This window comes from Camelus bactrianus, chromosome 10 (genome assembly GCF_048773025.1).
Source record: "Camelus bactrianus isolate YW-2024 breed Bactrian camel chromosome 10, ASM4877302v1, whole genome shotgun sequence".
Taxonomy (NCBI): domain Eukaryota; kingdom Metazoa; phylum Chordata; class Mammalia; order Artiodactyla; family Camelidae; genus Camelus; species Camelus bactrianus.
Genome location: NC_133548.1, coordinates 11,265,466 through 11,291,830, shown reverse-complemented (window position 1 = coordinate 11,291,830; position 26,365 = coordinate 11,265,466). Strand labels below are relative to the sequence as shown.

At 39.2% G+C, this 26,365-nt stretch overlaps 1 protein-coding gene across 2 annotated transcripts in view; it reads right to left on the bottom strand.

Annotated features, from left to right (window-relative positions):
* Nucleotides 1-26,365, bottom strand: part of LPXN (leupaxin) — a 35,576-nt gene that overhangs the window by 2,656 nt on the left and 6,555 nt on the right. For both annotated transcript variants that reach the window (XM_010956319.3, XM_074371976.1), the window contains exons 2-7: nucleotides 24,300-24,445; nucleotides 19,020-19,066; nucleotides 12,504-12,603; nucleotides 9,602-9,769; nucleotides 7,993-8,166; nucleotides 7,809-7,890 (exon numbers count right to left, since the gene is read on the bottom strand). In XM_010956319.3, coding sequence (XP_010954621.1) covers nucleotides 7,809-7,890; nucleotides 7,993-8,166; nucleotides 9,602-9,769; nucleotides 12,504-12,603; nucleotides 19,020-19,066; nucleotides 24,300-24,445 — 717 coding nt within the window. The remainder of the gene's footprint in view (nucleotides 1-7,808; nucleotides 7,891-7,992; nucleotides 8,167-9,601; nucleotides 9,770-12,503; nucleotides 12,604-19,019; nucleotides 19,067-24,299; nucleotides 24,446-26,365) is intronic.

Sequence of the window (26,365 nt, the reverse complement as noted above, 5' to 3'; positions counted from 1 at the left end):
AATCAAGTTTAAACAAATAACTGTATATCATATTGATGATATGACCAAAGGAAGGCAATAATTCACTTAAGTGGCTTTAAAACAGCATTTTGACTTGCAGTCCTATGGATGTATTCTAAAGACAGAAAACAGCTATAAAGAATTCATAAACTTTTTTCAATAATCTTGTTTTTGCAATATTTATATTGATTTTTTAAATTAATATGGGTTGATTTATAATAAAGCAAATAATTGATTACGGTAACAGGGTAATGCCTTTGGTAAGCAAGGTTTTCAGTCTAAAAAAAGGTAAAAGTATAATGTTAAACGAATTAAGTAAAGGAAAAAAATCTTACAAGTCTTACAAATATCAGTAAGAATTCATGATTTATATTTAGCTTTATTTTTTAAAAAATGGATTCTAAGTTCTGTCCACTGAAAAACCTAGAAGCAATGATATCCCAAAAGCAAAGAACACTCCTAGCACCCAGAGTGTGGTCCCTGAATAAAATTTCCCACTGAAACTAACCAGCCCTCTCCGAGGAATGACTGGTTCCAGGTTTGGGGCGTGGTTGACAAGACAAGCCTGCCGTATCTTGATGTGCCAAGGAAACAGGAAGATATCGTGGGTTATTGGGATCATGTTAAAAGGATACAGTAATCGGTTTGAGAGGGGCTACTACCAGCCTCCAATAAAACAATTTGAGCATTAAAAAAAAAAAGACTACTGCGTTTGATCAAATCACATCAAATATACATAACTCTATGATTTAACAATAATATGAAGAAAGTAAAAACTCAGTCTCCACTAAGTATTATTAATGAACCTACTTACTACTCTTAAAATTATTCTTACAAAGAGAAAGGGTAAAACATTTATCCAATTTTCCTATATGAGATATATTTCAAGATAACCAAATAGTTGATGATGAAAAGTTACTTTTTATCTAATCCCAGCTAACAAATGGAAAAAAAATGATAGAAAATTTACGGTCTTGCAACCAAGATCATTAGACGTTGGCAAGGATCATCAACAGAGAACTTTAAAATGGAAGGATCAGGTTGACACTGCTTGAAACCAGTCAATCTTGGCATCAGTAAAAGTAGGTCAGCCAGTTATTATACACCTTTTCAATTTTTTATCTTAGGGGGAGGTAATTAGGTATATTTATTTTTAATGGAAGTACTGGGGATTGAACCCAGGACCTCATGCAAGATAAGCAGGTGCTCTATCGCTGAGCTATACCCACCCCCTTACACCTCGTGATATGATTAAACAAGAAGTACCCAAAAGCCTCTATCTGTAACCCATTCTTGGCACTCATCCCTGGAAATACTGAACCTAAACCTAATCAAATCTCTAGGTCTAAATTTACAGAAAATACAGGAGAAGGCAGGATAAAAGGAGGATAAAGCAAATAAGTTAAACATTGTGAGGAGGCAGCCAGTCAAATCAAGAATACAGAACATTTTACAGGACATAGGTTCCAGTTTCTTAAATCAATGGTATAAAAAAGTAAAGAAGAGAGGATTATTGCAGAATTTAAAAATTTTGAGGGATAAAATGTCAAATGCAGTAAACAGATCTTGCTTGGATCCTGATTCAAACAAAGCAAGTAAATAACACTATTTAGAAATTTGAGAAATTTGGACATAGATTTAAAGTGATAATTAGAAATTTTTAATTTTGTTAAGGGTGAAGGAAGCTATGTTTAAAAAAAGCTACTTATCAGTTAAAGATGATGCGTGATGAAGTATTTGATGGCGAGATGACATGATTTCTAGAATTCGCTTTTAAACGTTCCATCAAGATAAAAGGATGGGTGGGTAACAGTTAGAGGAAATTCATTTGGCAAAATGTTGGCACCTATTGAAGCCAGCTAGGTAAGGAAGCACTTTTGTGTTTTAAAAATTTCATAATAAAAAGTTTAGGAATAACTTTGTTGAGGTGTAAGTGCTTTCTCTTTATTACGTGAAATGTTCACTGTCAGGTGCGTATGAGAAAACCCATGGCTTGATTTTTACAGATCCTGTGTCCAGATCACAGAGGATGAGAAATGAATGGTGATTACTTTTTTTAAAACTCTTTTAAAGGGTGGGTATGGCTCAAGCATGCAGGAGATTCTGGGTTCAATCCCCAGTACCTCCTCTAAAAATAAGTGAATGAATAAATCTAATACCTCCTCCCTCAAAAAAATTTTTTTAAACCCTTTTAAATAAGGCTGCTTCACAAATAGACGATTAGCCCAAGAAGAAATACTTTAAGAGGTAATAATGTTCAGCATTATGAGTAGGCCATGAAACTCAAAAGAAAATGATGAAGTTCTAAGTTTTGCTAATTAATAGTTTAATTTCTAATTTTAGCTAAGTAGTAAAAACAGTCAAATAAATATATGGAGGTATTCATGTATTTCTATATTTCTAGTGATAAAGTTAAATGTTATTGTTTTGAAAAGTCTTTTGATAATGTGTATCAATCCTGGAAACTAATCCATACAAATAATTCAATAGAAGAAAATGCTATGTTTAAAGACAGTCATTACATTATATTACTAAGACACCAGAAGTAATCTAAATATACTATTATGCACAAATTCTGTTGCTTCCAATGTTTGGAACTATGGATAATGCTTTGGTGAACACCCTCAGGCATATAACCTTACATAATTTGTTTGCATAAAGCCCTAATAGAATAATTAATATTATTAAAATTATTATTATAAAATTATGAAATAATATGGATAAATGCTTAAGTGAAAAAAGAAATTCAGGTACACTATAATTTTTATATGCATAAACATTAATAAATGAGAAGAAATACTGGAAAATGTTTTATGTTGCATGAGGTTAACAGGGTAATAGATTATAAGTGAAAATTTATGCCAGGTCTTTTTATTGCCTTCACATTAAAAAAAAGAAAAATGCAATAAACTAATTCATCTTCAAGCCATATTCAAGTGATACATTCCCTCTGCTTTGAAAATCGCTTCTCTTCTGATGGTTTGGTTCTTCCCTTAACTCGGGGGACTGCCTAAGAGGACAGCTGACCAGACCACCCTATTTCAAATAGCACCTTGTTACTCTCCACATGCCCCCCAACCTACAGAGTTAGTCAGTTAGTTAGTTGGCTAGTGTGATTACTGTCTGTCTTTGTCACTAGAATCCATGCACCATGAAGGCAGGAACGTTGTCTTTTGTCATTGTCTCCCTAGCACCTAGAATAGTAGCTGATGCACACATAGCAAGTGCTCAATAAATATTCACTGGATGAGCAAACACGTGAACAACATGACAACAGCAAAACTGAGACCATCAGCTCTGGGTTCACCAGAACCTGTATCAACAGGGGAACTTCTCTGAAAGGAACTCTCCTTAGCATCCACAAGGAGCGCCTGCCAGAAGCGAGGATGACTATTAACAACCCCATTTCTGCAGCACCTACTTTGTCCTGATCCCAGCTGAGGGCTCTACCTCTAGAGCCCTTCATTTCTAAACTGAAATTAGACTCTTCACAGAAGTCCTCCCAGTTTACAAGTGAGAAAAGGGAAGCTCAGAGAAATTTCATAAAACCAACTAGTCCGTGGAGGAACTCAGATTCAAATCTAGGCCTCACTTTAAAGCCTAAGTTGGAGGTCACACCTTTGACTTAAATGCACTCTGACCTTAACTTCTCTGTGGGAACTGAGAGTACCAGCTGAGCCCAAGTATCATAACCCAATAATTCTGTAAATATGAGAGCTCTAACTATGCCCCAGTAAAGTGGCTTGTAAGCAAAATGCACAGAAGATTGGAATGCAACCCATCCAAGGAGCATCATTTCCGGAAATACTCTTTGCTAGTAGCAGTCAGACCGAAAAAAGGCAACAGAGGAGCCAGGGGGTGGGACCCAAACCATGTAGCTGCAGTTGCCCATTATCCACAGTCACTTTTGGATATGCCTTGTCTTGTTCACTGTGCTTTCTTTGAAAAACAGACAGTTTGATAGATTTCTGGGGCCTCTGGATCTAAGAATGCAAACCAGTGATTGTATAAGCTGTCCTGTGTTCTTATTCTATACCTCTGAGATACAGAAGAGCTCACCCTACTTTTTTCACCTTATCAGAGACTATCTAGTGTTGATCCGGTACCTCTGGAAGCAGGAAGGCCTGCTTACTATTTAAGAAAAACAAACCCACACCCATAACCACCTTTCTTGCTTTTGTGTGGCACCCAAACTTCAGCCTGCACCCATCACCTGGAGAGGTTGTCAGCGTGCCAACTGCTGGCCCCCACCCCACCCAGAGATTCTGATGCAGTAGGTCTGGGATGGGGCTCGAGAATCTGCATTTCTGACGAGTCCCCAGGTGACGCTGATGCTTCATGAAGCACATGGCACAAAACTGAGTGTGCCTGTAAGTAGGTGTTACTTGAGAAAATTATAAGACATGCCAACGACCCAGGAAAGACCCTCATCTAGGCATTTACGGGGGAGCTGTTCTCAAGAATGAGACAGCAGGAAGGTAACAGCCTCTGTTTCAACTCAGGTGAGTCCCAGGAGAAGAATGAAAAGCAATCAGCCAGACTTGCTGCGATACCCCTGCAGTTAGTAACCCAACAAACTGAGAAAGTTTCAGCACTTAACTTTCCTGGGGGGGGGGGGTCCTCTCTGGGGCCAATTACCTCCAGAGGATGGATGAGAAACACTGACAATTAAAAGTGCCTTAGAGAGAGGGAAGGTGTTTCTATGCCCGGGAGGCTCTTAGACACAGTGGAAATTAGGGAGCACCTGCATGGCCTGGATAACGAACAATTAAAAAGAAAGAGGTAGGCACTGAGGACCTAGTCCCTCTGGGAGGATGCGAAGGCCTGATGTGCTTAGAAGCTTGAGCCTCAGAGAGGAATTCTCTGAAGGGAAACAAAAATGCAGATGAATTTAATTTCCCAGGAGACTCCGTGGTTAAGCCATCATCATAGAAACTTCAGAAACTTTGTGTGTGACTATGTGACTCGGGGCAAGACAGGATGCCACCTAATTAATGCACTGGTCACATGGTAGGAGACTCATTTACAGAAAAAAAAGTATAAAAACAAAAACACAACCCAAGAAGAGCTTCTGATTCATAAATGACATTTTTGGTCCGTTGTCTCAATAAATGTTTTAAACAGGTGTGGCTTCGTATTTACTTTGTAAAGTCAGGAATAACCCAATCAGCCTTGTCTGTTTAGAAGGACCCCAAGTCAAAAACAATGAGAACTAGCTAACTTCATGGCACTTCTGGTCATCCTGTGAATAGGATATTTTTCTTTCATATCTTACTTATAGGTCTTGAAATATGTCTGTATCCTGTTATTCTGCGCTCAGGCAACTTCCACATCACACTCATCCACGGGTGATATTCACTTGCTGACTGTCTAATCAGCTAACCCTCAGACTTCCATGGCTACCAGTGCAATATAAATTTACCATGAACTAGATTAAATCTCAATGAAAAACGCAGCTTAACTGAAGTGCGATCTAAAAATGAAAGATCTAATGATTTGTGAAAAGCATTGAACAAGCTTCAGTGAACAAGCAAATTACTACAAAGCACTCTGCTAGTGGATTTTATCAGTGCTGCTCTATCTAGATCTGTCTTCAAATAAAGCGTATGGTCTCATCTGTTTCACCCCTGTTTCAACCCTGGAGGGGTCAGCTATCAAGATTAGTAACAGGAGTGAGAGGGTATAGCTGTGGTAGATCACGTGCTTAGCGTGCATGAAGTCCTGGGTTCAATCCCCAGTACCTCCGTTAAAAATTAATAAATAGAAACCTAATTACCTCCCCCCAACACACACACAAAAACAAACAAAAAGATCCGTGATAGGTATGAGGGTGGTGGATGCCAAAGGCGGAAAGGACCAAAGAAAGGCCATAACCCCCTTCCCTGGCCTCCTGCAGCTTAAAGACCCCACTGGGGGAAAGGGTAGCTGTCACTTAAAATAAGTTAGAAGCTTTAACTATTACACAGACTGAATTACCAAAGGACTTAGTCTTGTGTTTTTGTCATAATTTTCTATTTAGAAGAGTTTATTGAGTATCATCAAAAAAGACATGGGATTGCCCACATTTTTATTGAGAAGAAAACTCCCCACTGAGTTAACTCTAAATGGACAGGAAAAGAAAAGGAAAAAAAAGTAAAGAAGCTTTCTGATTTCATGCATCAGTCATATTTGTTCAAAACAAACATAAAAAGAAGAAGTCAGAAAAAAAATCAAGACAATTCAGAAAGCAGAAGGGAAAAAAAAGCTTGCAAAAAAGGGAAAAACAGGTCATGTAGAAAGGATCAGGAATGAGAACAATATCGTAATAAAAAAAAACTTCTCAACCATGAACACTGATGACACTGAAGCAGTGTCCTCAGAATGATGAGGGTACATAGTTTCCACCTAGTTTCTATGCCCAGGCAACTTCAGATAGGCAAATATTTTCAGATGTTCAAGACTTCAGAACTTTCACCTCCTGTTCATTCTTTCTCAGGAGCTACTATAGGGTGTGCTCCACCAAAATAAAGGCAGTAGTATGTATTAAAAGCCACAGGATCCAGGAAACAGAGGATCCAAAGAGGAAAACAGCCAAAGGATCTCCCAAGATAATGGCCCAGAATAACTGCCTCTCAGCAGGCCTGAGGAGAACCCACTTCTGGCTGGAGCGGGACGAAGGAAGTCTTCTGGATGGCTGTCTCCAAGAAAAAGCAAATGGAACTGACATAGTACCAGGTGCGGTTGACCAGTTTGAGAAGGATTTCGCAGCTCTGCCAGATAAATTAATGATACATACACTGAAATTTAAGCAAATGAAAAAGGGATCTAAATATTAACTTCAGAAAAAAGCAAATTTATACAAAAAGGACACTGTGATCATCATCATCATCATTACTATCTCCATGTGCCAGGCACTATTTTAAACACTATGCTGGTAATGTCTCTCAAAATCCTCAAGGGGGAGGTATAGCTCAAGGGGTAGAGTGCATGCTTAGCATGCATGAAGTCCTGGGTTCAATCCCCACTACCTTCTCTAAAGATAAGTAAAAAAATAAACCTAATCCCCTCCCCCCCAAAATTATTAAAAACCTTTTTAAAATAAAATCCTCATAGTGACCTATAAGGCAAACATTATTATTAGGCCTATTTTACTCATGAGGGAAGTGAGTACAGACAGGATTAACGACTTGACTAACAAGGTATAGCGAATAATACCACAGCCTAGATTTGAACCAGTCTGACTCCAAAATCCATGCTCTACCATATCACAGTTTGTTATGTGGCTCAACTGGGAGCAATATTTACGTGACTGTCAACATGTACACACTGAATACTGATCTGACCCATAATTATGACCTAATTATAACTGAAAGAATGGGGGAGGGGGATTATGTTGGGGGTGGGTGGGGTAGTAACACCATTTCTAAATACTCATCTTCCCTGGTAGGAAGTTCATACACAGTATTTAAAATTGGGGGGAGGAAATCAATGTATAGTAATATATTATGTAAAACACACAAGGAAATAACAGAAGAAGCTAAAAAAGTTTGGAAAGGAAAACTGGATTTGGGAATAGAGAAAGGAAAAGTAAGAGATTGTTCTTTTTAAATATTACCCTTGAAGAAATATTTGCATTTTAAACAATGTATTTGTATTTCTTTGATTAAGAGAGTTGATTTAAACAAAATTTATAAATGTTGGAAAAGGGTAGGGAGGGATGGCATTTGGTACTGAAATGGGCACCTGGATGGCAATGGCAGGAACCAGGGCCACCAGAGCAGGTCAAGGAAGAGCTCTGCTCGTCTTCCTGTAACTACCCCAGGTCGTACCTTCCGCACCGAACACCTCTCCACAGTGAGCGCAGAAGAAGTGCTCTGGGTGCCAGGTTTGGTTCATGGCCGTCAGCACTTTCTGGAAAAGAAACACACAGAGAAGGTTAGAATGCTGCAGGGCCGTAAGACGTGGCCCCGGCTCTAAGCCACGGGAAAGCAGGGCGCAGGGGGCTTTGCTTACCTCCAGGATGGGAGCGGCACAGTAAGCACACCGTGGAGAGAAAAGGTGGTGGTAATCCTTGGGGCAGTAGGCCAAGCCACTGCGCTCAAAGAAGGGACTGGAGCCAACCTCCTGTCTGCAGTGAGCACAGACGAAATGCTCCGGATGCCACGCTTGCCCCAGAGCATGGATCACCTGGAGAATGAAGCAAAGCCTGGCGTGGGGGCCCCGTCAGTGCTCAGGGGTCCACAGGCTGCAGGGTGCTCTCAAACAGTATTCCATGCAAATGCCACCCCCCGGGAGGCATTGACACCCAACACGGAGGCCTCCACCAAGGTTCCACAGTGAAGTCTGTTGTCCGTGCTTTATGGATAATAAAACGGTGCCCACTTGCCTGACTGATCACACTGATAAAGCCTATAAATGCTAGATAAACAACAAGGTCCTGGGAGGGGAGGGGAGAGCTCAGTGGTAGCGTGTGTGCTTAGCATGCACGAGGTCTTCGGTTCAATCCCCAGTATCTCCATTAAAAATAAATAAATAAACTTAACAACCCACCCCCCAAATAAAAATAATAATAGTAAAGTAAAAAATTTTAAAAAATCCACAAACAACAAGATCCTACTGTAGAGCACAGGGAACTACATTCAATAGCTTGTAATAACCTATAATGAAAAATATGAAAAAGAATATATATATAACTGAATCATTTATATATATAACTGAATTATATATGTATAATTATATATATAATACATTATATATGTATAACTGAATCACTATGTTGTATACCAGAAACATACTGTTAATCAACTATATTTCAATAAAAACATACAGTTTATAAATGCTCATTTCCAATATACTGCCCCAGAGAGTGGGAGGAACAACATAGAGCACAGAAGTGATGGACAAGAGATAACTGCAGCCTTGGCTTGCAATGGATGTCTGGAAGAGGAAAAGGCCAATGACAGTCTTTACTCCTCTGATCTACATCTCACAGCCCAGGCAAAGTCAGGTCTCAAAACCCACTATTACAGGAGGTGGGTATAGCTCAGTGGTAGAGCACGTGCGCGTACGTGAGGTCCTGGGTTCAATTCCCAGCAACTCTACTAAACTAAAAAAAAAAAACTTTTATTATGGTTTTAGCGAAAGATGATGCCAGAGCAGGAGTTTGTGGCCATGATTTGGAGCTAAAGTGCAGCTAAAAATCATAACCGATCAATTTACACTGGAAATGTTTGAGCAGAGGGAGGGGCGAGAAGGTTCCTCTAGGTAAAGGCAGTACAGAAAAGTGGTTAAGAGCTCAAACTTGGGAGCCAGACTCTCCTGGGCTTGGATCTTACCTCTACCTCTTACTAGACCTTGGACATGTTGGTTATCGCCCTCGAGCCCTCAGTTTCTTCATCTTTACAAAGGGCTTGTAACCACTGAAGGGCTCATGTGACCATTAAATAAGGGAATACTTGTACAGCACTTAGCTCAGTGCCTGGAGCACTGTAAGGGATTGGTAATTGTCAACGATTACTAAAATGTCTTAGAAGATAAGAAGAAAGATGAGTCCTGATGGCACGGAGACAGACGTGCACACAGACACAGATAGCTGTAGAATCAACATCTTGGCCCGTCCCACCTTTCCAGCAATGGGTTTCTGGCAGGAAGCACAATGACCCTTGGACACTGTGGCAATTCCAAGGTCCTGCAATTCCTGCTCCAAACCTCCCAGCATGGAGTCCAGGGAGGCCTTCTGATCCTGCTGATGCGGTAAGTGTTTCTTGCTGGCATCTGCTTTCACTGTAACCTGATACCAAAGAGAGAACCATGAAGAGAATCAGCCTCATGTACCTTTGATCCCTTAGTCTTCCCACAACCCGCCTCCAAGACATTGAAAGAATCTAACATTGTAACCCAGTAAAAATGCTTTCATCTCCCTTTCATTTCATTTCATTTCCCTTTCTAAGTTCCTCAGGCCCAATGAGATCTGACTTGTCTTCCTCTGTTTGTAAATCTTTTCTGGCGATGGGAAATTGACTGTATGATGATGATACCTTTTCTGATTCTTATGACGACCACAGGTCAGCAACTAGTCCTATCTTCTTCTTCATCTATTTTGCAACATTTATTGAGCACCTGATTTGTGCCAATCACTGCTCTAGGCTCTTGGTATAGAGCAATGTACATGACCAAGCACGTATCTGCCCTCATGGAGTTTACATTCTCTGGGTGATAAGACAATAAGCAATTAAACAAATAATTGTACAACGTAGTGTCAGGTAAAGATAAAATATACATTATATATCAAGACAAATGACAGAGGGTGGGGTGGTGAGGAAGATTTGATTAAGATGAGGGTGACCAGAGAAGGCCCTCGAAGGAGGTGATATTTGAGCAGATATTTCAGAGATGAACGGACCCAGAAATATAGATACCTGTGGGGAAAGCATTCCAGAAGGAAGGAAAGCCCAGAGGAAGGAGCCGGACTTTAAAAGAAAAGTTAAAAAGGTCAGTAGGGCTGGAGCAGAGGGAGTGAGAATAAGGGAGGCAGGAGAAAATGATGGAGAAAAAGGCAAATATCACTTAGGACCCTCATGGTAAAAAGCTTCAGTTTTATTCCAAGGGTGATGGAACCATCAGAGGGTTTCAAGCATGAGAGTGAATGAATCTGATTTACAAGATCCCTGTGGTAGCTGAGTGAGGAATCCGGTGTAGAAAAACAAGAATGGAATTAGAGGCACTGGTTAGGCAGGAGACTACTGTAACAGCTCAACCCAGAAATGACTTGGACCAGGGTTAGTGGAGAAGGTTGTGAGAAGTTGTCTGATAACTTGCTGATGGATTGGCTTTATGAAAGCAAATCTCCCAGTCAAGATAAAACTTTCAAAAGAAAAACCTCAAATTACAAAAAAGTTGCCCAACTTCTCCTTTGTCAACCCATGTCCTGATCCCGCCTCTCTCAACTCCTTTCTAACTGGGCTACTGAGACCATCTACCTAATACCTCCTGATCAGAGAAAGCCAATGACTCTCCATTGCCTCCAACATCAAATCACAGCATCAGACGGACATTCAACGTCCCCCATCCACAGCCCTCAATTTACTTTTCCAATCTCATCTTTTATTACTCAGTAAAAAGCCCCCATTGTGTAAAGCCAGCCAGGCTCCCTGCAGTCTCCTGGATGTGTGTTACTGTCTTCAGGCCCCTACTTATCCTCTTTTTACTGCCTGGGATAACCTCACATTATCTCACTAATCCAAAATGCTCACTTCCTGTCGAGAGACTTTTATCACATGGCAGATTTCCTTCTTCCTCTGTTACATAATGTTAGTGAATGTTGGCGAGATTAGCGTTCCAAAAGCTAACATCCAAAAGGCCTGAGAGGGTACCAATGTTAAGTAGGCCAAGTGACTAAGTAAAAGCACAAGAAATGTATATGTATCTACATCTACATCTACATCTATTTGCTGGCATATTCCAGAATACTTTTGGAAAAGATATGCAAGCAACAGGAGATACTGACTACCTCCAGGGGGCAGAGCTGGACGGCTGGGAACAGTTTGTACTGCAAGCTTTGGTACTTCTGATTTTTGTACAGTGTAAAGATACGGCTTATTCAAAAAATAAACAGATACTTTTCTAATGTAAATAAACCAAGACACACACTAAATTAATTTAAAAGCTCCACACAATTAAAACTCCTAATGCAGATATTCTTCCTAGTATTTTCAGATATACAGAGCAACGAGGAATGCACGTAGCTTTATCGTAGACATTAAAGGAAACTTGTTTCTGATGTCCATTCATTTGTCCCTCTAATAATTATGTATTAATCACGATGTATCAGGAGCTGTGCTGGGCCTTGGGAGCCCAAAGGTGAGTGGCAAAGATAAGCTCTCTGTCCTCCCACACATTGTCACACACCGCTTTGAAATGATTTCAGTCACTTCATGTGTGCATATCAGATCCCCCAACCAATTCAGAATGGTTGAATTCTCTTCCTTAGCAGTTCTAGACGGTAACTCCCTTAATAAACTCCTAAGTCCGTGTGTGTGATTTCCATTCCCTGCCAGGCCAGTGAGCTTGACACCCCTGCTCCGGAGACTAGAACAAGGGGGCAGATTTTATCTCAGGATGAGCTGAAGACTCGTCACCCTTCCTGCTTCCAAAGCCACACGTTGCTCTCCCTTGCCCTGCCCCAGCTTGCCCACGGGGCTCCTCTGTCCCGCTCAGGGAGATCTCTGTAACAGCCCTTGCACCCTTCATCCAGCTAAGGTGGCAAACAAGTCTTGTATTTTATAAATTTCATACAGTCTTATGCCTTATTTTACAAAGCACACTCCAAGCCCCTTGAGATCAGAGCCTGTATCACAGTACCTTTTAAGTCCAAATAATACATTGTGCACAGGTGAGTTCATCCACTGAATTACATTTAGTATGGGAAAATGAATGACAGCTTAGAAGAGTTCCTAAAGGGGGAATGCAGAGCTGAGTTCCACAGAGATAAACTCTGAAGGCTGTGTCACAGACACTGCGCTCACCTTGGTCTGCATGTCACACAGGCGGGCCATGAGCTCATCCAACTGAGCGGCTGCTGAGGTTTTAGGAGGTGGTGGTGATTCCTTGGGGTTTTGGACCTCACTATAGGGAGAAAACAAAAAATCATACGAACACATCGAAACTCAAAGACATGTTAGGATGCACATAAAATACCAGAAAATGTAGTTTTAACTAGTGACCCCTTAGATATGACTAAAACTAGAGATAGAGAGTATCTTTTAAAAAAATAGGTACTAGACTAAAAACCTCAACAAAGTTCCCCTACTTTTGTCTCCATGTCTCCCTCTGGTTACCTCATTGTTCTCATGAATTTAAACAATGGGCATGCAGCTGGCTGGTCATTCTTCCCCAACAATTAGGAGCAAAGCAGCCTCTGAAAAGAGCTTTACTGCCATGGCTCAGTTATTTTATTTTTTTTATTTTAATAGCATTCTTTTCTAAATTACAAAGTATTATATCTTCTCTCAGTTATTATCAGGTGAGAGACAAAATAATAAATAAGAATTTGGAGCAGGCCTCAGCAAACTAAGGTCCATGGGCCAAATATGGCCCATGCTCACTCATTTACACACTGTCTATACCTGCTTTCCTACAGAGATGGATAGTTGTGACAAAGACTTTATAGTTCACAAAGCCTAAAATATTTACTATTTACCTTTTATGGAAGAATTTTGCAGACCCCTGATAGAGTTTAGGTAATGAATATGATATTGGTTTCATATCTATATAAATATGAATAAATTATTGATAAATAAAATTTTGGACCCAAGAAATAGCATTTATCCATATTTCAAATGCATGTATCTTTGGATTCAGCAATTTCACTTCCAAAACGGTCCTACAGAAAAATTGGACATATCTATAAAAACTAAACTAAATGGAGACACAGACAAACAAATTCTGGTCCATCCATGCTATAGAATTCCCTGTAGCTGCTAAAAAGAATGCAGACCGAGGGTGGGGAGGGTAGAGCTCAGTGGTAGAGTGCATGCTTATCATATGCAAGGTCTGGGGTTCAATTCTCAGTATCTCTATTAAAAATAAACAAATTAAAAAACCTAATTACCCACCCTCAAAAAATATTGTTTAAAAAAAGAAACCAAATTTAAAAAAAAAAAGAATGCAGACATAGATTTATATGAATTATAGAAGATTTCTAAGATCTGTTGTTAATTTTAAAAAGCAAAGCCCAGAACAATATGAAAAATGTGTCCACTTACATAATCTTATAAGCATATATACCTAAGTGTGAATGTGCATCCATAAAGACCTCTAAGAAGACATCATGGCAGCAATAATCCATGGAGATGGTACCTAGGTTGTGGGACGACTCAAACTGGAGGTGGTCTCAGTTTTCACCGTGTGTATTTCTGACTTCCTTGACTTTTTTTAAGACTATTTTTTAGAGCAGTTTTAGGTTCACAGCAATATTAAGCAGAGGGGTATGTCTGACTCTTTATACACACGAGTTTATAAAAATAATCATCCACATTAAGCTAGATTTTCAAAACAAAGGTCATCTATACTGGAAAAGAGCTACTGATGACCAAGAGATGAGGTGATAGGGGTGGCAGTTGGGGCATCTGTAGTGCAACTCTCACGTTTATCTTAGTTACACACACACGAACGTGTTCATAAACAACAATTCGACAAACAACCTTCAGTATACTACATTACTATAGTCACAGTGTTGTGATTCCTATTAAAATTATTTTTAAATATAAAATTAATACATTAAATGTAGAAAATGTTAAAACTGCAGAGGAATATAAAGAAAAAAATTAAACCACACATAATCCTCCTTTTGAGAGGCAATTAATACTCTAGACATGCTGGCTCAAATTTTTACTCTCTTTCATGATTGTGTATAATTTTAGAAAATCAGAATTGAGACAGGACAGGAGGAGGCAGGGCACAGCCATTAGAAGAATGACACAGCAGTGGAGGATGGTACATACACTAGTTAAAACCCTACTAGACCCAAGAAAAGTGGAAGAATCAACCCCCAGTAGACCTTAGGCCCAAGATGGCGGAAGACTTGACTTCCAGTAGTTCCTTGGGCCTCATCTTACGGTCACTGTAATACATTAGCACGCTAAAAGGCACACCCACAGGTGCCATGACAGGTCCTGGGCTGACCATAAAAGGTCAAAATGTGGGCAGTAGCCCAATGTCTGGGAATCCCCACCCCTGCCCCTAAGTAGTTGGAATAATTCTCCCACTTGTTAGCATATGAAGTTACCAAGCCCATAAAAACTAACAACCCCGCACCTCGTGGTCTCTCTCTCCTGCCTTCTGAGATGATCCCCACTCTGTCTATGGAGTGTGTATCTACCTTTACTTTAAACTACCTCCCCACCCCATGCCTCACGGCTTCTCTGGCCTCCTGAGATGGCCTCTGTCCATGATGTGTGCATCTCTCTGAATAAATCTATTTTCACTCTACTATGGCTAGCTCTGTATTCTTTCCTGTGCAAAGCAAGGGACCCTCACTTGGCGGGGTGCATCTCAGGGACCCACCCGAGACCTGGGACACGACCACCCTCACGCACCCCATTTTCCTGTAACAGAATGACACTATTTTACGCATGTTTTAAAGTTAACATTTTTCCATATCCTTATGTACCATATCCTTATCTGTCCTGTGGAACCATAATAGTTAACATTTATTGAGTGTGTAGACTACGTCAGGCCCGCTGTAAAGGGTTTTACACATGTTCTCTTTAAATCCTCATAAAAACCTTAAGAGCTAGGTATTATCATCCCCAGATGAAAAAAACTGGGGCCCAGGGAAATTGAAAACGTTGCTCTACACAATGCAGATGGTGAACAACAGAGTTTGGGTCTGCAGCCTGTGAAGCTTGTGTTCTCTATCATTAAACCGTTTTCTAAAATGATGTACACAAACCATATAGTTTTCAGGGGGGGGAAGGCATAGCTCAGTGGTAGAGCGCAAGCTTAGCATGCACAAGGTCCTGGGTTCAATCCCAAGCACCGCCATTAAAAAAGAGTCTTAAAAAAAAAAATCCAAAATCATAGTTTTCAAGTGTATAACGTACCATAATTTATTAAACCAATTATTTATTGTTAGACACCACGATAGCTTCTGATTTTCACTGCTGTAATCAATACTGCTAAATAAACATCTGATATTTATTTCCATAGAGTACATTTTGAGAAGTGGAAACACTGGGTTATACAGGTAACTGACTCTGGAGTAATGTTTGTAATCAACATTAATCAAGAAGCTTAGATAACAACCCACTAAACTGTGTGTTTCCCTCTCTCTCTCTCTCTCTCTCACACACACACACTCTTTCTCTCTCTCTCTCTCACACACACACACATGCACACACACACACACACACACAAAGCCATAAATAAAACCAAATACTCCAAGTCTTTCACTAAATATATTTTCAAAAATGACAAAAAAAGCTTACTACTTTACTTATTTTTATGTATTTATCAGCTAGGGAAAAAGTAGAAAGAGGATGGATATCTTTCCTAAGAAAAAAAGACTGTCTCTTGCATATAACATGTCCTGCAACTGACTCACTCATGTTTGAGGATTTAATAAGGAAAATGTAGGAGGAAAGAAGGAAGTTGCCTTTTAAGTACAACATGGCCTCCTGCCAGATGTAAGTTTTTTGGTTTTTTGGTTGTTGTTTTTTGTTTTTATAACCTGAGAACAGGAATGGTCAGGTATGCAAGGGATTGATTTAGTCCTTGGAGGTTTCCACCAAGTGTAAAGGAGCCCTCTCTCACAAGTCTTTTTTTTTTTTTTTAATTTTTAAAAAACCTTAATTGTGGTATAATTTCTGTACAGTTAACTACCCATATTTCAGGTGTACAATTTGATGGATTTTGATAGATGTACACACCTATGAAACCACCACCACAATCAAGATACCTAACATTTCCATCACTCCCCCATCACAACTCTTTTCAGTCATAATCCCTTAGTAATTGCTGCCACAGACGTGTGTCTTAGAAATACAAAAGGCACCCAGACTCTGAACATACTCCTCTGCCCTGTGCCCCAGTGTAGAATAAATGTAGTTTCTTATAGGGGTCTGTATAATCCTAAAAGCCTGTCCATCTCATAATTGGGGCAAACTTGTGCTTTTTTAAAGAACTCTTACTGATTTCTAACTGGACTCCTAGTGCAAGTGTATAAAGGGCAATCAATCACTGTCATAATACCCTAAGAGTAATTCATTTGACAATAAAAAAAAATTCTAAATAAAAAATGAGAGGCTCTGAAGAGTTGATGATTACATCACTATAGGAAATGTTCCTGAAAAGAGAGAAACCTCAAATCAGAGCTCCTCTGATCTGTCCCCTGACCTCTGGAAGACGGTAAAGGTGCCTAGGGGTGTCATCAGCAACAACTTCATTACTCAGAGGTTTTAATGATACAAATACAAGAGATGCGTTTGAAAGAATCCAGACTGCTCAAGTGAGGGGCTTCATTTTTAACTCGTTCATTCTTCTGCAAAATTTTTATGAAGTGTTTCTCCCTGTTCTTCCCCAAATTATTTTTATTCACGTAAAAGATACATTTCTAAATATTATCATGTTGTTATAGTCACAACGGGTATTGAATATACTTTCAAGGTGGAAAGGGATGTCTGGTGAATTCAAGCAAACCAGACGAAATGGTGGAAACTGGAAGCAGGCATCTTGCTTCTGAGTCTCATGCTCTGTCTGTGCATAGGAGCCTTGTTGGTTCTGAATTATATCAACCTCAGATTTGTATCAGTCCATTACATGCTCACTAGGTCACCTGGATTTCCTGTCACTCTCCCACACAGATCTACGTGGTAAGTATCATTCAGTAATGGGAAGTATATCCGTCGAGGTCCACTCAGGAAAACACAAACACTGGGAAGGAATTTAATCCAGAAACATGATTACCTAGGTGATGAGAGAGCTAAGAAGCAAGCAGAAAACACTGAGGGAACCCGGAGATTAGTGACAGCAGGAAGCCATTAGGCCAAAGGGACAAAGCATAGAGGCAGTTACCAGGGCCCAGGAGCCCAGGTTCACAGGCATAAACTGGAATCACACCAGACCTGTTTTTCTCCAGCTGAAGCCATAAAAGGAGATACAACTGCTGACAGAGACGCTGTGGAGAGACAGAGACTGGGGCAGTGAATGCCTCACATTTCTCTGCCTTTCACTCTCCAGTCTCTCTAGAGTCCCTCCTGTTGTTGAAACCACTGAGAGCCAACAGACCCTGGAGCCTGGGAGCCCCAATCTACAGGGGTCAGCTCCCCTGGAATACAGAGCAGAACAAGAGAAGAAGGAGAAGCAGGTCTGCTGTGAAATAGACCAGAGATTCATACTACAGAAGAGGGGGTGTGAGGAAGTCAGTAGGGGCCTGCCATCAGCTGACCACAGTGCCAGGTACACAGGGAAATCGCTGTTGGCTGGGTTGATTTTCATATTATGTTCCTGCATTTATTAGAATTTCCAGTAAAATCATGGTTTCCTCAATTTAAAAATATTTACTGAGAGCCTACTGTGTAACTGGGGTTGTTCTGCTGTGTTGTTTTGTTTTGTTTCATTTTTTTATGAAAGGGGGAGACAGGAAGGTCTAGGAAGCATGCCCACCAAGCAGCTTCCTAGGACTGGAACACACTGACAGTGTGTATTGATAAATTGGCTTTACTCCCATCAAAGTAGAAAGTGCCCTGAAGTGGGGGGTTATAAAAAGACTTCCTGATAGCACACATCCTTCTTTTATTTTTGAGCCATGTTTGTGCACTATTGGCTGCAATTCGGAAACAGGTAGGATGGGGTGTAGGACTGTTTCCCAAGCATGAACCTTCACTATCTACATTTTAAACCCTTTAATCTGTTTCCCAGAATGTTGTCTAACTTTTAAAACTGCAAGCTATAACTGAAGAGAGAACAGGAAAGACGGTCTTGTAGTTTTTGTAGACTGTCAATCCTGCATTGGCCAGTGGGAATGATTTAGTAAGTGGGTCTGTTTCAAAATGAAACTTTTATTAAAAGGAAATCCCTCCACCACTAAATGAATTTTGAGCAAATATGGGAAGAAGTGTATGTTCATTATATACTCCCTGCCATGGAGACCCACTGTCTTAGTTCAGCCCTGATCTCATCACTGATTCTGTTGGCATCTTGCTGCAATTTCCACAGGTGTTTTCTCTTTTGTAAACTGGAGCATGCTATCTAGAATAGCCGGGCCAAAACATCTGTGGTAACTTGGACTATTGACACTTGTTTGGGTGGTAAAAGAAATAGCAGAGTCCACCAGCCCGGACAACCTGTCTGGAAGCCAGGCTCCTTGAGAAGCTGCCAAGTCAGCTGGGCAGAATTCCACCTCTGCTCGCAGACTATGGGATGAGGAGGAGGGTAGCGGGAATTCTAATAATAAACACTTGCAAATTATGATCCAAACACAGATGGATAACAATTATCTAATAACCTTAATTCTTTAAGCATTTAATTTAAAAAAAAAGTACCTGTAGACATTGGGCTCCTGGATCTTGGTGGTATACACGAGCTGCACCTGAGACACACAAGTGACAGAGAAGAGCAAAGAATGAGTTTCTGTATTTAGAATGCTGGTGCTTGTCTACACCCTGAGTTAGAGGATGTTTTAGCTTCTAAAGGGGACTGATAGCTAGCGTGTCTCTGAAATCTCCTTGCACAAGGCAGAGGAATACCAGCCATCCCATAGAGAAAGGCCAAATTCTAAGCACAGCAGCTGGCAGGTGAACAAATACGGTACCCCCTCTCCGCCCTAAAAGCACTGAAAGAGAGAAGTCATCATACTCAGAAAGGAACCGCAAAACAAACTGAGTCGTAGCAAAGCCCCTTTAACTAGACAGGATGGTGTCTAGGGGAAGACTAGAACACGATTAGATGTAACATACCGAAAGAAATAATGAGTGACTCTAAACAGTAGTTGGCCAGTAGTTCACCTACCTTGTGAACAAATATTTACTGAGCGCCTGCCATGTGCCAGGTCTGGGGATGTAGCATTCAAAAAACAAAACAAAACAAAGGAACAAAAATTGCTCCTGAGCCTTACATTATGGTGGGGAGAAACAGATAATAAACAAATTAACATGTAAAAAAATAATTAATAAAAATTAATGAGGGATGGGAGATAGGAAATGGGGAGGGATGGCATTTATAAATATATTGGTCAGGGAAGGACTCACTGAGAAAGGGGCACTTGAGCGAGGACTAAAAGGAGGCGAGGAAAGTATACAGATTTCAGGGGTGACATGGTCCAGGTAGAAAGTACCCTGGAACATCTGTGGAACAGAAAGGAGGCCAGTGTAGCCTGAACAGAGTAAACCAATGAGACAGAGGCAAAGAGTATAAGGGTAAAATCATGCAGATCGGGTGACCATATAACTTATTATTCAAACTGGACACCTCTGAGAGTGAACAAGGGTACTAAAATAATTAACATTACATTAATTTTTGAAATATGTATTTCTTGACCAAAATTTTTATCTTATTATATTGGTGGACCTATAAAATAATTCTACTCAAAATAAAATTTTCTAGAATATTTTTAAATGACACATAGCAATGAACATTAAAGCAAAGGATTTTTTAAAAACCTTTTATATTGATTGTTTGAACACTTTAAAATAGCACAAGTAAATAACTATTCTTGAGATATATATACACATACTTTAATTGGCTGCTTAGCCATTATTGTCTTTAACATTATGATGTGGAAATTTTTCTGCAAAAAATGTCTTTTTCCAATGTGACCTTTTTTATTTTCTTTTTTGTTTTATAAAATTGCAATCTGCTGCAAAGCTGCATTTTTATGGTTAACATATTTGAAATTGTTGACACTTTTCATTGATGCTTCTCTGTAGACCATATTTTTAATTGAGAAAATACTGTCTCTCTCGATGCAGATGAACCTGTAAGTTCAGGGCAGATTCTGCTAAATGGAGGCTATCCTCAATTCTATGTTTATATTAACTATTTCAGCCCCAATATTTTCACAGGTGCTGTATTTCTGTCTCCAGTCACACTTTTCTTCAATAATATTTTTATAAGACGGAGCTCTTAAATTGTCTCTATTTGAGATGCCGTTTACCATTTCAGCAAATGTAGATACTGCAAAAGTCACAGGCCTTCACAATTTCATCCCATTCTGGTGGAGAATATAAACTTAGCCAGTTAAGATCTGGAGGTCCATCAGAGTCAAGATTCCCAAAGCACAATTTTCAAAGTAGGTAATTAAAGCATTTGATCTCTCATCCTTTGATTTGTTCAGTTCCTCCCCAGCTTTTGTAGGGAGAAATTTGAGCTTTTTCCTTTTTGAAAGCTTTGTTTCACATAATTGCAACTTGTTAAAAACTTCAAAGGCTAGATTTTCATGCTACATTCATTGAATAATTTGATTAAATATTTCCAACTGATTTTGCACATAATGTGGCCCAAATTTAGGTTGTTTTACAAAATGGTTTTCCAAAGGCTCAGGCATTTCTGAAACCCAGTTGATGACAGGCAATGCAGAGAGAATATACACATGGCCATGCCGATGTCTTTCTGGACTCAGCATCAGCTTCTGTCACAAAAGTTTTGTAGATGAGCTGTATATATACTCTGACTGTGTGTGTGTGTATATACATAGTTTATAAATTTCAACAATCGAAGTTTCTATTTTGATGGGTAGAATACTACAGCTTGTTTGGATGCATTAATGAATTTTGTGCACATCACAACCAGTCCCAAGGACATTTCTGCTCCACAGGCTTTTAAATATGCAAGAACATTGATTTTACCACAATGCGGTGCTCCACCAGAATTTGTGTTAATATCATCACCCCCCACAAAAACATTTTATCTCCACTCTTGGACTTTTCAACTAAATTTACAATGGCATTAACAATGTCAGATGTTTCATTTTAGACAGAAAAATGAATTTCCAAATATTTTGATCTTTTGAATGGGATGAAAACATTAAACCATCTTGAATTAACAGATTTTCTAACTGAGGCCTCTGATGGTACTGATATAAATCTGATGTTACTTGATGGCTTGCAAAGGGGATCAATTCATTCATCACCACCAGCTCAATTTACTTAAAAGCACAAGAATACTTGGAATTGAAAACGAGCAAAATTAATTTAGAAGAGTCATTGGATTCCAATGGAAAGGTGTGCTTCACAATGACATGTAAAAACACACCTCCTGCAGCTTCACATGTTGAACTGCTATCTTCTGGCATTTTCTTCTTGAATTAAATATTAACTTCGGAAGTAGATTCTGATGGTTCTTTACCATATTGGTGTCTTCTGTTTTTTCAAAGGAACAGTGATATTTCTACTTCCCTCATGGTGGATGGTAAATGTTGACAAATACTTTGTACAAATTACACACCTATCATCAACTTTCTTGAGACAATTAAACGTGTAGTTTTGGTTTGAGCCAAATGCTGCTAAAAATTTTTGTTGCAAGATTTAAAAACATTACTAAATAATAAAGCAGACGTTATAGCTTTAAGATACAAATAATGACAAAAGTGCTCTAACAAGAACATTTAGATTACACTCTATGGCAGGAATGCTTAGGCTGTATTTCTTAAACATGATTTGTATGGTATTTGTATGATATTAAGCCACAATTTCCCATATTCTTTCTCTCTGAGAAGGCTTCCTGCAACTCAGAGACAACTACATGGACCACAGCAGGGCATGAGTGGTGATATACCAAATGGCCAGCAGGGGGAAAAAGAAACCTCAAAACTTTTCCTGCCACCATATAAGACCAGAGGTGTTTGCCCCTAAGTGCTGTGCTTGAGCTCGTAGCTTTAACAGCCAGCATTCTGCATATTGTCCTTGAAAGGATTCTGTCAGTTAGGCTTTTGTCTTAACAAAATCAGGAAAAGAGTGACAAGTTATTCTGGGGGGACACGTGGAGGGCTGGTGTCGCAGGTGGTAAAAGAATTCACCAAAGGCAAGGAGAAGTTTAAGAACAAAGAGAAGCTTAATAGGTTTGCTGCTACAGGTAACAGCGGGCCGCACAGACGAGAGGTGCCTGTGTGAGCGCAGGGATGAACGTGCAGGTTCTTTTATTGGGGAAGGGGCTGTGCACACCAAGGACGGGAACAGCCTTCTGATTGGCTATCAGTGAGGTAAGGGACTGTGGTACACAGGAGGCTAGTACGGATTTATGACTCCAGTAAGATGGAGACATGAGCTGACATAAGCAAGGTAGGGGAATTTATGACTCCGATAAGGGGAAAACATGGGCTGTGATAAGAGGGCCTGAGTCATCATGAGGCTAGCCACCTCCCAGGGCTGTGAATTCTGCTAAGGCAAACACCCGTAAGGACGTCAGGAAGTCGGGGGGCCCACGGGGGCCAGTTGGCACTGCCATTGTCATTAGTCATCTTTTGGATCTAGCTATAATAAAATAAGCACTCTGTTCACTGCCCGTGTGTTTTATATGCTCCTAGAGGAGACTGAGAGAAGACAGAAGAACCAGGTGGAGATCTCTGAACCCATGCTGGTTTACTTTAATGCCAATACTAATTTTAAAACTTCACAAAAAAAAAAATGGAAAAATCTAGAGTAAAAATTAAGTCAATAATAGGGTGTCAAAAAAATAAGCATAAACTCAGGGCTCTTCCATGCGAACCAAGACATATATGGTCACCTCCAGAAGGTCTGTGGAAAGATTGTGACTTTTAGTCCAAATGAGATGAGAATTCATTGCTGGGTTCTGAGTAGGAGAATGAGATGATCTGGTTTACGTTTTACAGGATCATCTGAGCTGCTATCTGGAGAATAAATTGCAAAGGGGATCAGGGAAGGGGACCAGTCAGGAGTCTATGGCTATAATGTCATAGTGAGAACAAAGACAGTGGCTCCCTAGGAGAGAGATAAATGTGCATCCTTACAACTGTATGTGGGTAGCTGGAAGGAAGAACAGTGAAAGTGGAAACCTTCCCACAGGCTCAGATTTCAAGTCTGTGCTCCTGGTGATTTCATACAGTGCACACGGATGAATCGGAATATCATAGTTCAAAACCACCAGATACGAAGAACATCTACTTAATTCCTCTTACACTAATTCATTCTGATTAAGCAACCTTCTAATTATAAAGCAGAGGCATGCAGACCTACTCATAAGAAGGGAATACATATGCCAGCAAATATTAGTATGTGTTCTACTTGATAATTTAAACTCTAACCAGAGAGTAATAAATTGGATTTCTGGAGTTTTTTTTTTTTTTTAATGTGATCTTTTATAAATTTAGTTTGTTTGTGTTGGTTCCCTAGAGCTTCACTGTCTCTAGATATACAAATAATTAAATTTCCCAATATATTCAGGAGAAAATAAGACCTGGAAAGTGGTAACCCTAAAAAGTCACCCTGAGAAGATTTGCCTGAGCTGGCCTTGCCCAGGTGATCTCTGGCCTTACCGAGTACCATTCCAAACTGCAACATGCATCTTGGATACCCACACGGTACTATCAGAGTCTCCCAAGTGAACTAGGGGATACTCTGCCTGTTAACAGGCACTCATTAGAAAAAAAGAAATAGTTTTCAAAGACTTATTCTCCCATGATGATTTTCTCAGTTCTCCTCCTCTTTCCAAAAACAACGACCTTTAATCTATCATTGAGGATTTTTGTTTTCTCACTCTCTCTTGGATATATGATTCTCCTTTCACATCGTTATATGTAAGATACAGTTAATTTTCAGAAATGCACTCAAATATCTATATTCAAGATACTCTAATAAAGGAAAATTTACCGGGAAGGAACTTGTGTCGTCTTGAATTGAAATGTCAGCAAGGCTCTTCTCCTTTCTGGAATGCTGATCTGGGGAAGGAGAAGCTGTGTTGAAGTATTCATCACTCTCCTGGAGGGTGGAGTGTTCCAGTTCCTCCAATAAGGCATCTACATCAAAAGATACAAGGGAATCATAATATAGAACATGTAAGTCTTCTGGAATAATTATCCTCTTAAATATCCCCACTGTGCTGCCATTTATCTCCCTCTTCTCTTGGGTTAAGGCTATTTTCAAACAGCTTCCCTTACTCCTTATTTGACTTCGAGAATGTGGTCTATTCTACCAGGAGATATTTAATGCCCTCCACATAGTGTAGCCTGTTTCTTATTCCCAACAGCTGCAATCAATTTCATAGTCTTATTCTTCAGTATGACTTTTTATATTGCAGGGTATTCATTTTTATCATTCACTTAGAGTGGATCACCCACAAAGATTCCCCAATTAGAAAAATGTAAATCCTGCATATTTTGCCTATCAGAAAAATGTAAGCAATTATATTACAGTTTTTCAAAACAAACCAGGACTGTAAAACTTATTCTTAACCCTGATGATTTTTTTTTCTTATATTCCCACCACATAACAAAATTCTCAAAGCAAAGTAAAAATATTTTGTCTTTTAGGGTGTAGGGGAAAAAAAGGACTGGGGAGAAAACAGATATTGCAAAACCAAGCAAGACGTTGCAATCCAAATATTTGAGATTTGTATCTCTTGTAGTTTTCTTGGGAAAAACCAATGGACTTTATTGTGTGAGTATTACACTATTACCTTTCTGCTTTGATGAAATTAATACGAATAATTAATAAAATTAACACATGACAGGCATTATGCCCAGTTTATATATGTCTTACATATTTAATTATATATTTAAATAATCATCCTAATGCTTTCAGGCTAGTGATATTATTGTCCTTATTTTGTAGATCAACAAAGAGACAAATAATTTGTTTAAAGTCACATTGCTACTGAGTGCAGAACCTGGCTTATTCTGGGGTATCTGAACCCTGGCCCCTGCAAGCCAGAAATTCCAGTCCCTATTCCCACTGTGGATTCTTTGGGTCATCCTGGCATGACACATTCTTCTCTGAAGCTAGTTCTTCATCTACATAATGAAACAATTGTATCACAACAGTATTTTTTAAATTGTGGATTGAGACCCACTGGTGGTTCTCTAGTGGATTGTTTACTACAGATTATAGTTTTTTAAATTTTGCAAAACACTGGATTATATTATTTCTAAGGATCTGCCTAGCTCTAAAATCTTCAAATGAGGAAAATGAACTTTACAGGTTATTAAAAAATTTTTTTAAATTTATTTCAGATGTTGGGGGATGGGTACTTCTTTTTAACGGCATAGGAAAAGATCTAATCATTTCTCACAAACGCAATCGTCTACAGATCTTTCTCAAGCATCTATCTCACAAAAATATTGAATTCTATGCACCATTTTAGAGATAAGCAAACTGAGCTAAACTCTTCAGGGCAAATGACTCTTAAACAAATAAACTATAATGGAAAAAAGGAGATAGAGTGGGAATCAACAGATTAAAAGAGACTTAAGAGGCGTGTGACTGATTTCAATGTATGAATCTTAAATAAACAAGCAAAAATGTTGCAAAAAAGAAACAATTAGGAATATTGAACCCTGATTGAAAATTCAATAAGAAGTAAATATGGTTAATTTATTTTAGGTATGATAAGCATGTTTGATAATATTAAGTAACTTCTGTTAAAATCCAGGTATGATAATGGTATTTCACAATATTAAGGAATTACAACTAAGGATTTTGTGGATGTATTGGTGTTATGGTTATCTGTGTAAGTGTATATATACCTTTATGCTGAAATAGTTACAGATGAAATGATACAATGCCTGAAACTGCTATAAAATAATCTAGGACTAGAAGGAATGGGTGGGTCCTTAAATGAAGTAAGACTGGCCAAAAGTTGAGGATTGTTTAAAGTAGTAGTTTTCAATAAACCATTTACTTTAGTAAATTTTAAAATTCTCTGTAATAAAAGTTTTTTC